This window comes from Pleurodeles waltl, chromosome 1_1 (assembly GCF_031143425.1).
Source record: "Pleurodeles waltl isolate 20211129_DDA chromosome 1_1, aPleWal1.hap1.20221129, whole genome shotgun sequence".
Classification (NCBI taxonomy): Eukaryota; Metazoa; Chordata; class Amphibia; order Caudata; family Salamandridae; genus Pleurodeles; species Pleurodeles waltl.
The window spans coordinates 240,241,669-240,256,460 of record NC_090436.1 but is presented as its reverse complement, the minus strand read 5'-3'; the positions used below and the strand labels follow the sequence as shown (position 1 = coordinate 240,256,460).

At 43.2% G+C, this 14,792-nt stretch overlaps 1 protein-coding gene across 3 annotated transcripts in view; it reads right to left on the bottom strand.

Moving 5' to 3' along the window:
- PRKAA1 (protein kinase AMP-activated catalytic subunit alpha 1) overlaps positions 1 to 14,792 on the bottom strand; it is a 113,610-nt gene that overhangs the window by 70,707 nt on the left and 28,111 nt on the right. For all 3 annotated transcript variants that reach the window (XM_069221397.1, XM_069221404.1, XM_069221411.1), the window contains exons 2-3: positions 8,395 to 8,536; positions 7,792 to 7,885 (exon numbers count right to left, since the gene is read on the bottom strand). In XM_069221397.1, coding sequence (XP_069077498.1) covers positions 7,792 to 7,885; positions 8,395 to 8,536 — 236 coding nt within the window. The remainder of the gene's footprint in view (positions 1 to 7,791; positions 7,886 to 8,394; positions 8,537 to 14,792) is intronic.

Below are 14,792 nucleotides of genomic sequence, written 5' to 3'. Positions count from 1 at the left end.
GACTTCGAATTCCTGCCAAAACTTTTAGGAGTATCACTTTTGTCGCCAACTCCTTTCGTTTTCCTCGTGATAAGCTCAACTCTGTTTGAATCCTGTCTGCCAAAGTCCAGAAACAGGGTGTCTCAACGTCAAGGACAATTCCCGTAAGTCTTCAGTCAATTGTGCATGACTTAAGACAACATTCTCTTGTTGGGTCATAATCAGAATGTCTAGGTAAATTATCAGTCTCACTCCCCTCGACTGTAGCCAGGCTGCTACTAGGCGAAGAACCTTTGTAAAGCACCAAGGTGCTTAAGAAAGGCATAATGGAAGACGGCTTAACTGCCACAGTTTTCCCCTGCATCTGAACTGCAGGTACTTATGGTGAGGCGGCCAAATGGGTATAGTTAGATAAGCATATTAGCTCTACTCTTGTTAACCAGTCCCCTTTAAGACGTCTTTTTAAACAGGTAAATGCCTCCATTTTGAAGTAGTGATATACTAAACAATCATTCAAAATCTTTTAGGTTTATTACTGGCTGCGTGCCTTTTTCTTTTTGACAAATAAGATATTGCTGATGATACCTAGATTCCCCATAAGCGGTTTAATGGATGGCCCCTTTGCCCAACAAGTCCTGTAATTTCTCAAGGAATGTTTGCCTGAACCGGGGTATTTATATACTCCAATTTGGTTCCCCAGACAGTTTCTAAAACCCAGGGGTCCCGTGTTATTAGTCTTAAATTCCCACAAGACTAGGCTAATCTGCCTCCCACCTTTATAGGGGGGTATCTGAAAGGTCTTGTGAAACTCCTACCTGATAAAAATCCTCTTGGTCTTCTATTCCCTCTAAAGGGTCTGCTGCAAAATTTGTCTTTGGGGACAGAAACCCTGGAAGGACCCAGAAGAAGTTTGGTTGAATCTTGCACATCCCAAATAGGGTCTAGAGTTGGATTGTCCACGGCTGGGGAACAGAGCCTGCTTTTTCCCCAGCCCCAACAAAAACCTCTGTCTTGGAAATCTTTTTAATGTCTTTCTGTGTGTTTGAATAGAAGTTAATAACACCAACATAATTTGCCATGTTTTTAATGGAATCTTCTCCAAAGAGGTGTCCTTGAGAGCAGAGACCTCCTTTCTTGTTAGCCAATAAAATCAATTTTGGATCAGTTTTAAGAAGAATGCTTTTCCTTCTTTTATTAGAGAAGGCAGTATTAGCATTGCCCAGGAGGCAGAGGATTCACTGCACCCAATAGCATAATTCCTTAGCATCCACTGGGATATCATTCAAATAGGCATTCTCAGTGATCTCAAATATTTTTGCCAGGGGACCAATGATTTCCAAGAGTCGATCTTGGCAGGATTGTAGACCGCCATCAATACCTTTTCTGGGGTCTTTGCCGGTTTTGTTAAAGGCTACCACTTTGGTGTTCAAATCAGGGGTCATAGCAATTTTAGGAGGGAAGGAAGTGGGCACTCCAATCTTAAGCGTGATCTTATTTCTTTAGGAATCTCTCTTCGTAACCAGAAGGAGATGTAGTCAGCCACATCTTTTGACAGAGCTCATTATGGAGGAAAGAGGATGTTTAATCAAAAGAGGATCGAACATCTCATGACAGAGGGTCTAGTAGAGGCGTTTGATCTCTCCTAGGACATTCCCATTTTCTCGGTCTCCAAACCATACAGTTCGGAACAAAAATCAAACAGATTAATTTTGTGTTCAGAATCTCCATAAGTGTCAATAGGTACGGGAAAGTTCGGGCCTCCATCCTGCCCATCCACAGTGCCAGAAGCATGTGACCAACATCATGCGTCAAACCCGTACCTGTCAATTTTGCTTTTTTATTTTTAAAGTTATATTTGGTGCTTGAAATTCTTTTCCATTGAGGGCTGGCTACCCAGGCTGAACATTCTGGCTGATAGTCAGGATTAGTAATCATATCCTTTTTAGATAAAGCTGCAAACTTCATACTGATGCCATCATTTAGCGACCCCATCAGATGACCTACAGCCTTGTTAACCATACCTTCCGGCTTGTCCTCTAATCTGTTCTAACTAGCTCTCAGCCATTCTTAATAGATCAAGTGCATTATTAATAGTTAACAAAACGCCTCCAGACAAAAACTAGTCAACATAAATGGCAGAGTCAATTATTAAAAATAAGCATTATAGGGATGTTTGAAAATGAAGTAATTTCAGTGAAAGGTACTTTCCTCTAAAGGGAAAGGGTATCTAAAGCAAGACCAAGAGGTACTTTCCTCTAAGGAGTGATCCTTGCAAGCAGAGATGAAGGGATACAACCGCTAAGCAGAGTTTGTGGCTTGATCGACTGTTTTAACCCTCTGTGCCAGGGAGGAACCAGTAAGCAGGGTGTGTCGCTTGATCATGCCGTCTAGTTGAAACGGCTGATGTAAATGTGAAGCGTTAAGTGGAGGCATGTGGCTTCCCAATGAAGTGACTTATGTCGCGCACAGCAGGATGCCAACGTCTCTTCCTCCAAAGGCAGTCGGACGAAGGTGTGTGGCAGAGCCGATGAGACTACCTCACTAGGCAGCCAGAAGTAGAGGGAAGGCACACAGGATATTGCAGAAGCATCTCACAAGGCAGACACATTGGGTTGCCGGCGCATTATTTGTAAAAAGAACGTACTAAAGTAGTATTAAAAATGGCACAAACCTGAGAAATTACCCAAACCCACTATGTATAAAGAGCTGTAATCCATTCATGAGACTAAACAAGGGAAAATAAATTGTTATAGTGGAAGGTTGTAAGGAAACCAGGGAAAGAGAAAACTAAGTGGCACGAATATAAAGAACCTTCAGGGAGCACGAATAGTAAACACAAATACATCAAATCAAACAGATAAATGCACATTAAAAAATAGCACTAAGAAAAGATAAGGAAAGAGTGGTACTTATCTTGTGAGCAGCAGCAACAAAAGAAGGAAAAAGGCTACTGGTTGCTGAACTTTATAGTTTACTGGAATGTTAACAATGTTCTAAGTTCTTTCTATTGTTGCTGCTGTGAGCGGGTAATAAAAGGAGATTGAATAATGTTACCTCTGTCTCATGCCATAAAATTAGAACATGCTTTAAGAGAGTTCTCAATTATCTTTTTCTTCCATTAAAACATTCAGACATGTGGAAAACAACAGGCACTTCCAACACCCACAGTAGACTGACAGTTAACTCCCTGGTGATCAGCAGCTTAAAGTGTTCTATTGAGCAACTACAGTGCTAACATTCTGAATTTATGTAAAAAAAATGAGTCACATATGAGTGCCAGCTTGATGGAATCGCAGTGGTAAACTGAAAGCATTTGCAACAGAGGATACTGAAGTAAATAAGGAAATTAGGGAGCTTCATAACAAATGAGTATCCCAAGACGGCCACATGAGAAACAAGCATTTGCAATGCAATGGGTCTCGTATTTGCTCAACTTAGAGCTATTAACGTTATAAAGTCCTAACTGGACTTTTATTGGCACAAATTGAAACTGAAAGCTAAAACTGTTTTACTTAAGTGATCAGATATAAAGCTCTACGCCATGAGCGAGATCCAAAAAGAAACAGAACTGTGCTCGCAGTCAAACGTACCCGCTGGGATTGGTGAGCCCGACGGGCTGACAGTGGTGGAGGTAGGAATCAGCCAGGTCGGTGCATTACAACCTGGTTCACCGCCAGCCTTTTCACGGCGGAGAACAGGTGCAGGGGGCCACAGGGGGGACCCCTGCTTTGCCAATGCACTTGGCATGGGCAGTACATTGGTCCCCCTGCCCAGCACCTTCGCAATGCTCACCGTCTGCATTGAGCATTGCTACCGCCACTTTCCCGCTGGGATGACGGGCGAAAACCTTGGTTTCTGCCCAGCAAGAAAGTAGCCAGCATGGCAGCAACCTTCCTGTTGGATGGGTTTTCCCCATCCACTGAACTCTTATTGAGGCCTTAAGTGATTTGACCAGAATCTGAAGAAGCTGAAGAATCTGAAGAAGAAGAATCATCTGAAGAAGAAGAATCATCTGAAGAAGAAGAATCATCTGAAGAAGAAGAAGAATCTGAAGAAGAAGAAGAAGAATCTGAAGAAGAAGAAGAAGAATCTGAAGAAGAAGAAGAAGAAGAATCTGAAGAAGAAGAAGAAGAAGAATCTGAAGAAGAAGAAGAAGAATCTGAAGAAGAAGAAGAAGAATCTGAAGAAGAAGAAGAAGAATCTGAAGAAGAAGAAGAAGAATCTGAAGAAGAAGAAGAAGAATCTGAAGAAGAAGAAGAAGAATCTGAAGAAGAAGAAGAAGAATCTGAAGAAGAAGAATCTGAAGAAGAAGAAGAAGAATCTGAAGAAGAAGAAGAAGAATCTGAAGAAGAAGAAGAAGAATCTGAAGAAGAAGAAGAAGAAGAAGAAGAAGAAGAAGAAGAATCTGAAGAAGAAGAATCTGAAGAAGAAGAATCTGAAGAAGAAGAATCTGAAGAAGAAGAAGAAGAAGAAGAAGAAGAAGAAGAAGAAGAAGAAGAAGAATCAACTAATTTAAACGTGCTTTGTTACCATTTGAGAACTCTGAAAATATGTTCTCATTTTAGGTTTTAAAGAGCACTAACCATAATTTCTATGGGAATAAGACACTCCGTTTTATAATTTCTAAAGGAAATGAGTCAGGCGTTGCAAGTCAATTGGGAAAAATCAATTTCCCAGGTTTCTTTTTCCAACTCTCTCTTGTAAAGTTAAAAATTTTGGCATATATGGTACATTGGATCACAGTGGGCAGGAGAAATGAATGAGTGGCATGGACTCTGGTAACAGAGGGCAGGAAAGAGATGAGCAGGGTCACCAAGCTGATCTTACAGGAGAAGCACCAGGGGTTTCAGCACAATACACCACACAGGGCAAGCGGGATGGGAGTGCAACACAACGGACCATGGGAAGCAATAGGGTGGGGACAGGGCCAGGCACATGGACAACAGAGACCAGCAGGAAAAGAGGCAAGGGCAGCAAACTGACCATTCTGGACAGACAGGGGGGACAGCTGCAGCATAACAGACCATGAAGGGCAGTCGAACTGCCAAACTGGAGCTGTATGGTGAGCAAAAGAATAATGGATTTAACTCAGATCGGTCACTGGAGGAAACTCTTTGAAATGTTTCAGCACTCCGTCCATTATCTTGTGTTGCTACGTTCACCATAAATTGCCATGGTATGCCCAGACGTGGGTCCCTTGCTCACTGCCCCCCTGGATTCAAGGTAGCCTGGCTGATGAGGAGGCGATACCCCGAAACCGGTCCCACTGGTGTATTATCTTGATGCATTTGTTGTCTGTTCAAGGATGGGAAGGTCAAATGTCAGTGCCTTTTTACCAAGTGCTGCTTATCTGATCCTGAAAATTGGTGTTTACAAAATCTTCTAAATGTAGTACGGGGGAGGGGGGGGGGGGCCCAGGAGTGAGTGGCCTCACAATCCTTTGGAAACAGAGCTGTAGGATGTCGTTTTTTTACTTCAAAAAAACATTTAAATAGGTTCAAATTAATAGTACAAATATTTCAAAATATATCAGGAATTCCAAATGCACTTGTAATTCAGAAGTGTGGTGGAAAGAGTTAAATCTGAGCAACACAAAATAGAACACTTCACTTGGTGATGTTCAAATGACAATTATTTGTAGAAACTCAATTTCCAAACATTACTGTTTGTACACTACATAGTTGTATCAGTAAAACGGCATGTCACTTTGAACGTTAGTGGCTATTTCAATATAAAATGTGCCGATTTGAAATGACAGTAGTATGCTAACACTTCATGATTTTGTCACTTAAAAAGCTAGTTCTGAACCATGATTAGAGAAACATTCTTCCCCTGCCCCGATGACAATGCTGTTAATTAACTAAGAGCAGGGCCACTGGACTCAAGCTGCAGGAGCAGTCCAAATTATGCGGCAGCGTTGAGTAAATTATGCAGCAAGAAAAAGGCAAATTATGCAGCATATTTTGCAATACTATTACTTCATTATTTTGCCATTTCGGTACAAGGGTGTGGAAATTAAAATATTGACTTGTCCATGTGACAAGTTGCTTCACAAATCTATTTGATATATTAATATATATTTTACACACACACCTACCTCAAAATAATAATAATAAAATGCTACTTGTCCGTTTGGTGCTGCGACAAATTTTTAAAAAATTGCTACTTGCCCTTTTGGTGCCATCAATCTCATAATATCAGAGCTCTAATAGCCTGTGATCATGCCAGGCTAATGCTATAGTAGGACTTTAATATTAACAATTTCCTTATTTTGCCATCTTTCTGCAGATTTACCTACTGGGGCTGGAGGTAGAGGTAAGCAATAGTGCCAGGGCTGGAATTACCTTTTAAGTCTGTGCAAACCTACTAACTTGCATGTGTTGTGGGCTTTCACCAGGTCTTCGCTAATCTTCTCATACGGAGAACGGTTGGAAATTTACTTCTGACAAGGGCAGAAGTAAAGCTTCTTCCAGGGTTGGGGCAAAAAAAAAAAAGAAGTGATTTAAGGGTAAGTGAAATTGTCAACTCTCAGATTTTCGCATGAGCAAATCTACATGTGCGTATTTGCTCGTGCTAAAATACAATTCAAATATTTTCTAAGACTAGAATTTCCTAGTTTCATTGTGAAAGTTCTTGTGAATTCATGAAATATGTAAATCTGCACTAATGCAGGCAGAGACCTACTCTAGGTACACTTGTGACTAAGAATTGACCCCCTAATTAGGTCTGGTATTAACCAAGACTTTTTGGTTTTCATTAAAAGTCTTTCTATCCATCCAACTGTTGGCTGCCTTCACTGTGAGTGATAGCAATCTGCTCTTTCACAAGGAGCATATTGGCACACAAAGTAGTTTTGTTCAGTGCCAGGAAGCTACTGTGGCAGTGTGTGGTTTTTTAGCTAAATTTTTTTTTTGGGGACAATGTTTGTTACAATTGTGAGGGCCCAGCAGCTCCAACAACAATGTTTTGTAAAAGCCATGTCAAAATAAGATATGTATTAACAAAACCAAAAGACTGGCCACCCATATCAGACCTATTGGCTTTACCCATGCTGGTTTATTTTTATGTTTCCATTACTCATCTGGAAACCGCTTGCACCGACTTTCCATTATGAACATACTAGCAAGATTTAACAAATTTTACTAAACTATGCTTCAAAGAAATGTTGACCATTCCCCCCCCCCCCCCGCCCCGCCCCAAATAAAATAAATAAATAAAACAACCCAGGTAAGCATGTACATCAAGGACACATTACGGAAGCACTACTGGCAACTTGGCCCAGAGAGCCAAGGACGAACTAATGACATCTGTTGTGACCTGAAGACCCCATAACAGCATATACACATTACAACAGCCAAGTGAAATTAACTGTGTGACATCCACCCCCCCCTCCCCCCCCAACAATCAATAAGAAATAAAGTGGCAGGATAAAGTCAAACATGTATGCCAGTGTCCACTGTGTCCAAGCCAATTCTATGCTCTCAATCTTAGAGGTTCTTTTCTACATGGTGGGATCGATCCCCAGAGTTCAATCTGTACAGGAGCCAGGAAAGTGCTTCCTGTGCAGCATTAAACGGTCTGAGGACAAAGATTCAATTTTTGGAGGAGCCATGGATGCTCTGCGACACAAAATACCAGCAGATCCCAGCAGTAGCAAAACAAAGCATGTGGTGACATTCTTTTAAGTTAATTCCAGATGTAGATGGGAGTGAGAATAAGACTGATGAATAGTTAATCCTCAAACATTTTTTAAAATATTACAACCTTTCAGAAGTATAATCTTTGAGTGGGCTGGGTGAGCTATTATCTTACCTTTCCATTTTTACAAATGTAGTCAAACAGTTCTCCCCCTGATACATATTCCATCACCATGAAAATATCAGTTGGTGTGCTGATTACCTGATACCTGGGAGACAAAAAAATATTTAAAAAACAATTTAAAAACAAGCAGCAGAAGATAATTAGAAACATACCCCAGAGGAGTTCGAAAATGGTATAAGAAATGATCTGCTGAAAAGTCAATTCATTAACGAGCAGTGGAAAAGTACAGCAATAAGCTGGATTGTGGTCATTGTGGGTTTCTTCCGATTTATTTGCAGGTTACTGTGTGATGAAATGATTAGTCTCATCATTATGGTACACTAATGCTGTGTATGTGCAGTACTGTGGACAGTCACTACTGTAACCATGCCTGCTGCACTGTATTATATTGTATTCAGATTATCTTACAGAATCATTGAAGTAACCTACACATAGCGCACATGCTTGTAGACCCAATTAAGAAACACATGCACACAGAGCAAATAAACATGCAGACATTAAGACAATACAAAAGTGAAACTACTGGTTGAAAAAAAAATGTGAAAGCCCTTGAACAATATAGAGTACCCACATCACTTGAAGAAAAGGACTCACAGTTTGATTATGTGTGGATGTCTAAAAAGTTTCAAGTTCTGAATTTCTCGTCTGATTTTTCCAACCACATCCAGGCTTCGAATCTTCGAGCGATTTAATATTTTCACTGCAACTTTGTGTCCAGTCAACTCATGTTTACCAACTGTAAAGGAAACACAAATTATGTAACAATGTATGAAAAAAAAATAAATAAAAAAAAAAAAAAAGCCACACACACACATCCAAAATGTGAAATTAAAGTTAAGCCCTGCCCACACACAAATGAAGACCTACAATTTACTACCTAGACTTTTGTCCTAAAATATGGAATACATTCACATCCTTTCATCTCCTACTACAGTGGTGTCAAACTTGTACGACTTCTGCCATCTTCAGTACACGTTTGAGATTAGTTTAGACTAGGGAATTACACAGAATTTAGAGTATACATACTGAAAGTGAATAGGTCAGCAGTCTAGAGGGCCAACAGTACTCATGTCTTCCTTTCAATAAAGGAAACACTACTTTCAACATTTGCTCTGAGCTGCTTGTTTTCCTACTAGAAGTTGACAGAAGGAGACCATTTGGGGAAGTGGTTCAATTCCCAAAAAATAGTTACTGCCTCTTATGCACAGTACAAGCAAACAATCCTCAATGCAGCCACTTAAAATCATGATAAAAAGCAGTATTTAAGAAATGCTTGGAAGCAACAAAATGCAAGCTTTGGAATGGGAAGCAGATGAATATCAACCCTGACCACTGACTATATAACATTTTCTTGCTAGTGTGAATAAAGACGTTTCAGGTCTATTAAGGACACAGGAAGGAATATAATGCAATCGCTCTCTTGCTTTTATCACAACCAGAATCCGATCACATTACAAGGCATAAGAAATTAGACTGGGTTACAAGCCTGAGTTACCGGGAGACATTAACTTGGTGGTTAATTGCTCCTCTAGATGAGGGGCTTGGGGCACCAGCTGGGAAAGGTGTAGAGACTGGGCTCCCACTTCTCTTAGATAGCCCTTGGCATACTCTCCAATGGTGTCTTTGCTAGCAGCACACAGTATGTTGTTCAGTTGGAAACAGGATTTAAGTGTCTGTCCAGTGCCTATTGGTAGGTCTTGTCCTGCAAAAACAGGCATTGAGTCACCATGTAGGACAAGGATCGCTTGTGGAGCAGCCAAGGGGAAGGGGAGTGCGATCAGATATACTGTTGGGGAGGATCTAGATGTATGACTGCTCGACAATCTGGGGTGGGCATAAATATGAGGTTTATGCAGGAATGGGTGCAGTGCGCCGCAGAAGTGCAAGTGTACTGGTGCTGTCAAGAGTTCCATGTCCTCCATACGTCAGAGACCAATAGCACAGGTCCAGTTTGAGAGGCGTCTATCACCCATCCGAATACGTGTGGGCAGAACATCCATGGCGTCCAAGTTTGAAGCCATAACTGCATTGAAATCACCCCCAATCAGCCCCTTCAGGAAGGCTTACTAACATTTCAGAGCAATCTCTGAGGAGGGTGTCCAGGGCAACCAGGGGCACATAAGTAGAGACAAAATTAACAGTGTCTTCCTATTGTTCCTGTGAGGAAGTGGCCCCTAAAGGTCTCCGATTTCGTGAGGCACTAGTAGTGGGGAGGAGAGCCGAAGGATCACCACTCCGAGAGCCATGCGTAAACCCGGAACAGAAAACCCCTGGTGCGCTAGAAAAGAACAGTGATTCCCTAATAGATGCCTGTAACAGGGCTGCAGGGAGAAGTCAATGTGCCTATTTCAGGACCGCTGTGTGCTTCACCCAGTCCAGTAGACCGTTGACGTTCCAGGAGAGCACTTGCATAGGTTCTGGTTCAGGGAATGTGGAGGTCATATTGGCAGGTGGAAGAAGGCGTAGCCAAGATTGTGAGGGACGCAAGCCATGTTGTCCTCGTAATGCATGTAAAGAGTGTCAATGTACCAAACAATGGATGTGGGTGGTGCTGGATCGGAGCACTGCTATGAAAACCGGAAATGTACATAAAAACACAAGAGAAAAACAGCAACATAACAATTGCCCCATCCCTCTTCACAATCAATCCCGCCCCACCAATACTTCACACCTAGAAGTGACAACAAAAACTATAAACAAGAATATAACACAACTTGGACTCAGGAGTGGGGCTGTGGACCCCTCCAATTTGAGGGATGTAGGGTAGCATAACAAGTGGGCGAGTACATCACCTGGACAAGGTCAATGAGTAGGGAGTTCATCCGGTCAGATCATGGGACTTTGCAAGAGGTCGGTGTCCTCCACCTGGAGGGCCAAAGATGTGGAGGACAGCACACAGGGGTTGCCATGTTCCAGAGAGGAGTCTGTCACAATGGGTGGCAGGGAGGCAGGTAGAATCAGCATAGTGAGATCTTCGAGATGGTGAAGTTGCCCGCTTTGCACTGCATCCCCTCCACGAGCAAGTGCTCTTCTATTTGGGAGTACTGTCTGGCTGTTGCAGTGGGCCTTGGGCAGAAGGTGGGGAAGGCATTTGATATGCGGAACAGTCGTTCCTCAGTAAGCCATGTCCAGGCCGCCTCTGGGGTGTCAAAGAATGGAGCTTTGTTGGTAAAGACCACTCAGAGCAAGGCCAGAAACAGCAGCCTGTAGGGAAGGTTGTGCACTCAGTTTTTGCTTAACTGCTGTGTAGTAACAATGCTGTGGTTGCACCTCTGGTGTAGTCTGGAAAGATAAGCACTTTATTTTCTATTAGGATAGATCTGGGGGAGGGCAGACCCCTTGTAAAATTGCATCGGTCCTTGAAACTGAGAATGCGAGCAATCATTGGCCTGTGTGGGGGCTCCCAGAGGTCATTTGGCCATCAAGGCCTGATGAGTCCTTTCGATGGCGAACCATGGGGATAGACGATTCACGGGCAACCAAGATCTAATCCACATTTCCAGGAATGCTGCCGCCTGCGGAGGCTCCACTCTTTCAGTTATACCTAAGAAGCATAGATTATTGCACCTCGAGCGGCGACTGAGCTCAGCTGTGTGTGACTCGAGCCATAAGACCTGAAACTTCAAGGTAGTAATGTCATCTTCCACGTTTGATAGCCGCGATTCAGTCTCAGTGATTCTAGCTGTGGCGTTACATAGGTCCTTTTGCATGAGGATCATGTCAATGTGTGCCTCTCCTATTTTGGTTTCCATGGATGTCTGGGTGTGTGAATATCATGAAGAATCGTGTCTAGGCTACCCTCGGTCGACGAAGCATGTCAGTGATGGCACCTCCTGACTGATTTGTAGTGTACTGATCCATCAGAGTTTGAGGTGGGTCACTGGTCCAGTGGGTTTGTCTTTGCCAATATTTTTTGGGGGGCAAGTCGTCATGCTTACCGCTGTGACACGGGAGCACAAGCAGCCAGACTCTAGAAGCAAGCATCAAGTCCTAATGGGGCCTTCGACTATGAGCAAGGACGTCAAGAGTCCATGCGCTATTTTATTTCTGGAGGTCAGTGATGAGTCAAACAGTACTAGGAGTTCCTCTCTCCAAGTGGTTGTTCCACAAGGCCAGGGCTGGTAGGCAGGTATGTTAGTTCTATTCTGGCATCGGTATCATGCAGTGAAGGTCTACAGAAGACTGCAATGATAGAAGGGGGTCCACTGAAGAGGAAGTTCATGGGCCCCCCCCCCGATAGGCAGACCCTCTGTTCAGCTCCACTACGTCAGGGATGTCACTTGTCGCCCAGGAGGGATGAAAACGTCCTCACTCCTCACGTCTCAAGGTCAAGTGAGGTACCAAAGTCATTCTGCATGGTGGGCCAGGCACCTGGAGGCAAATGAGGTGTCTTGTCACTATAGGTCTTTGGCTCAGTGGTTAAGGGGTTCTCACTTGTTCAGTGGGTGAGGGGTTGCCTTGACATTTGCAGGCCTGCACCCTGGAGTCGGGCCATGCATGTGGTGTTTAAGGATCAGTATAGGCACTTCAGCAGATGCCAGCAGTCAGTGTACCCGCACAGCCAAGCCCACGTGGCCACAGGTATTCTGGGCTCCAGTTATGTGCCACGCAGGAACGGGTCACAAGTGCCACTCACATGTGGGTAACCAGCCTAGAGTAGATGTCTGGACACTGAAATCTGGCCTCCTGATTGAGAGGGGGTCCCTCAGGGCCTTACATAGGTGTTAGACACAGGGGCTCCTGCCCACAGGCCACTGCGCACAGGCTGAGCTGGAAGGTAGGCAGGTATTGAAGGGCCTTAGGGAAAGGTGCCATTTCCCAAAGCAGGAGCCATGACCTTAGTGCCTCTGCATGCGTGGATAGACCAGGCCTCAGAGCCTCTTGGGTCCAATTCAAGGGCCATGCATGAGGAAACAGTGTCTCCCTCACCTCTGTTGTGTGCGCTCATCTCTGTGCGAGCTATGGCCAGGCTGCCCACAGCTCAGTGGTTGGGATCTGAGAAAGTCCAGATGGCGACGACTCATCAGCCCCAGAGAGGCCCTCCTGGTAAGTTGGGAGTCTGGGTTCGTCATTGGAGTGTTGCATGCAGGCCCCAGGGTGCATCTGCAGGAGGATCGGAGCAGCGTGGGTGAGTCCAAAGAGCAGATCCCTGGGCACATTGGGAAGCTGCCGCCCACAGTATCACACCAAGCAGTGTGTGGGCCGCAACAGTGACTAAAAGCCGGCAGTGCAGCAGCGATTCCTCTATGCCATCGCAATGTTTACGGTAAACAGGATGTTGGACGTGTGGTGGATATTAAAAAATAAATAAGTAAATAAAAAATAAAAAACGCGGCAGCAGCCAATGGTAGCGGGCAGGACTGGGGACATTACTCAGTAGTCTGAAGGAGGCAGAGCATCCCAAGTTCACGTGGATGGTAGTAGATGGAGGGGTCCAGAGCACTTACTCTGATTGCCATCTTGATGCTCCAAGCCATGCCCCAATGTTTTACGTTCTACAACAGGACCGCAGGTGATAATTATACAAGTTTAAACTTGAGTACTACAATGGAAAAATAATTACTCACTGGTTTAAAGTAAACCATCCTAAACCTGGAACCAAATGACCAATCTGTGGCGCATGGAATATCTGCCAATCGAGCAGCAAATACGCAGCACTTGGTGGATATAGCCCCTCTAACAGCATGCATGCCAAAAGAACGACTAATGCACACCTCGATCATGATCCATTTGACCAGCCTTGCTAGAGTGAGTGATAATACTGGAGCTGATGCTTTTCTGTCTGAAACTAAGCTGCTCACCTGTGGAAGAATCTCTCAAGTCTCTGGGTCAACACCCGATAGGTATGCAAGAAGTTAACCATACAGAACTTGCTTTCAGAAGTTAAACCTTGTGTTCAGTTCTGGACATAGTAAAAAAATATCTTCACCTTGTTCTAGACAAGGTAGCAGAACCACCTACATCTTACGCAGGCACTCCTACATAATATGGCTGCATGATGAGAACTGGCTACATCAGATCCACCATGGAGTTCCTTAAGTCTAATCAAACTGCAACCTTAAAAGAATATTGTCTCACTCCCTTCTAATGGACAGGTGACTTAGGACCTTACTAGCAGTCTTCAACACTATACTGCAGGGGGTGCCATATATTTGATACTGTTTCTCTAGTTCTGTTCCCTCAGGGGGAAAGGAGAAAAAAAAAAAAAAAAAAAAAAAGCTTCTTTCACAACTTAAATCTAATACTAAGTCATAACTTGCTGATAAAACACAGAAAAGCTGGCAAAGTGTTTTTCTGGTAACAGGTTTGTTGTGTAGAGGACTTGCTTCTTTTAGCTTGTGCCTCTGTCACAGTCATGAAGCTGTGGTGCACTAGTCCTGGACAAAATAAGCAAACCAATCATTTTGGTCTATGCATAGTTTTTTTTTTTCTTTTTTGCTTAATGTACAACTGGTGTGAAGAGAGGACCAATGCAAGCTGACTGGGGACTATGAAGATCCTTCAACATAAAGATTTTTACTTATTCCATATAAACAATTTTTTGGAGCCCCAGCCAGGGATGCCGGTCGTTTGCCACCTTTACATTTAGGTGTTTTGGGAGAAATGTTTTAAAAGGTGGACTTTTGACCTGTGTATTTTTTTCTCTACAGGCTGGAAAGGCCAGAGGTGTAATGAACTTGCCTTCTGGGGGCCTTAAATTAGATTGCCTGGCCTGTGCTACTTGATTAGCCGAAAATGATATAGATATATATATATATATATATATATATATACACACATATACACACACACACACATACATATATACACACACACATATATACACACACACACTTTTTTTTTTAAAGTCATTACAGAAGGCAAAATGGTCAGATTCACATTTGCACCATCAACAAAGGACAAAACAAAACCCACGTTTTGAGTGAATACATAAGGTAAAGTTCAACTGCAAATAATTAGCCAGAGTACAAATATAGTTTAGCATAGATGCA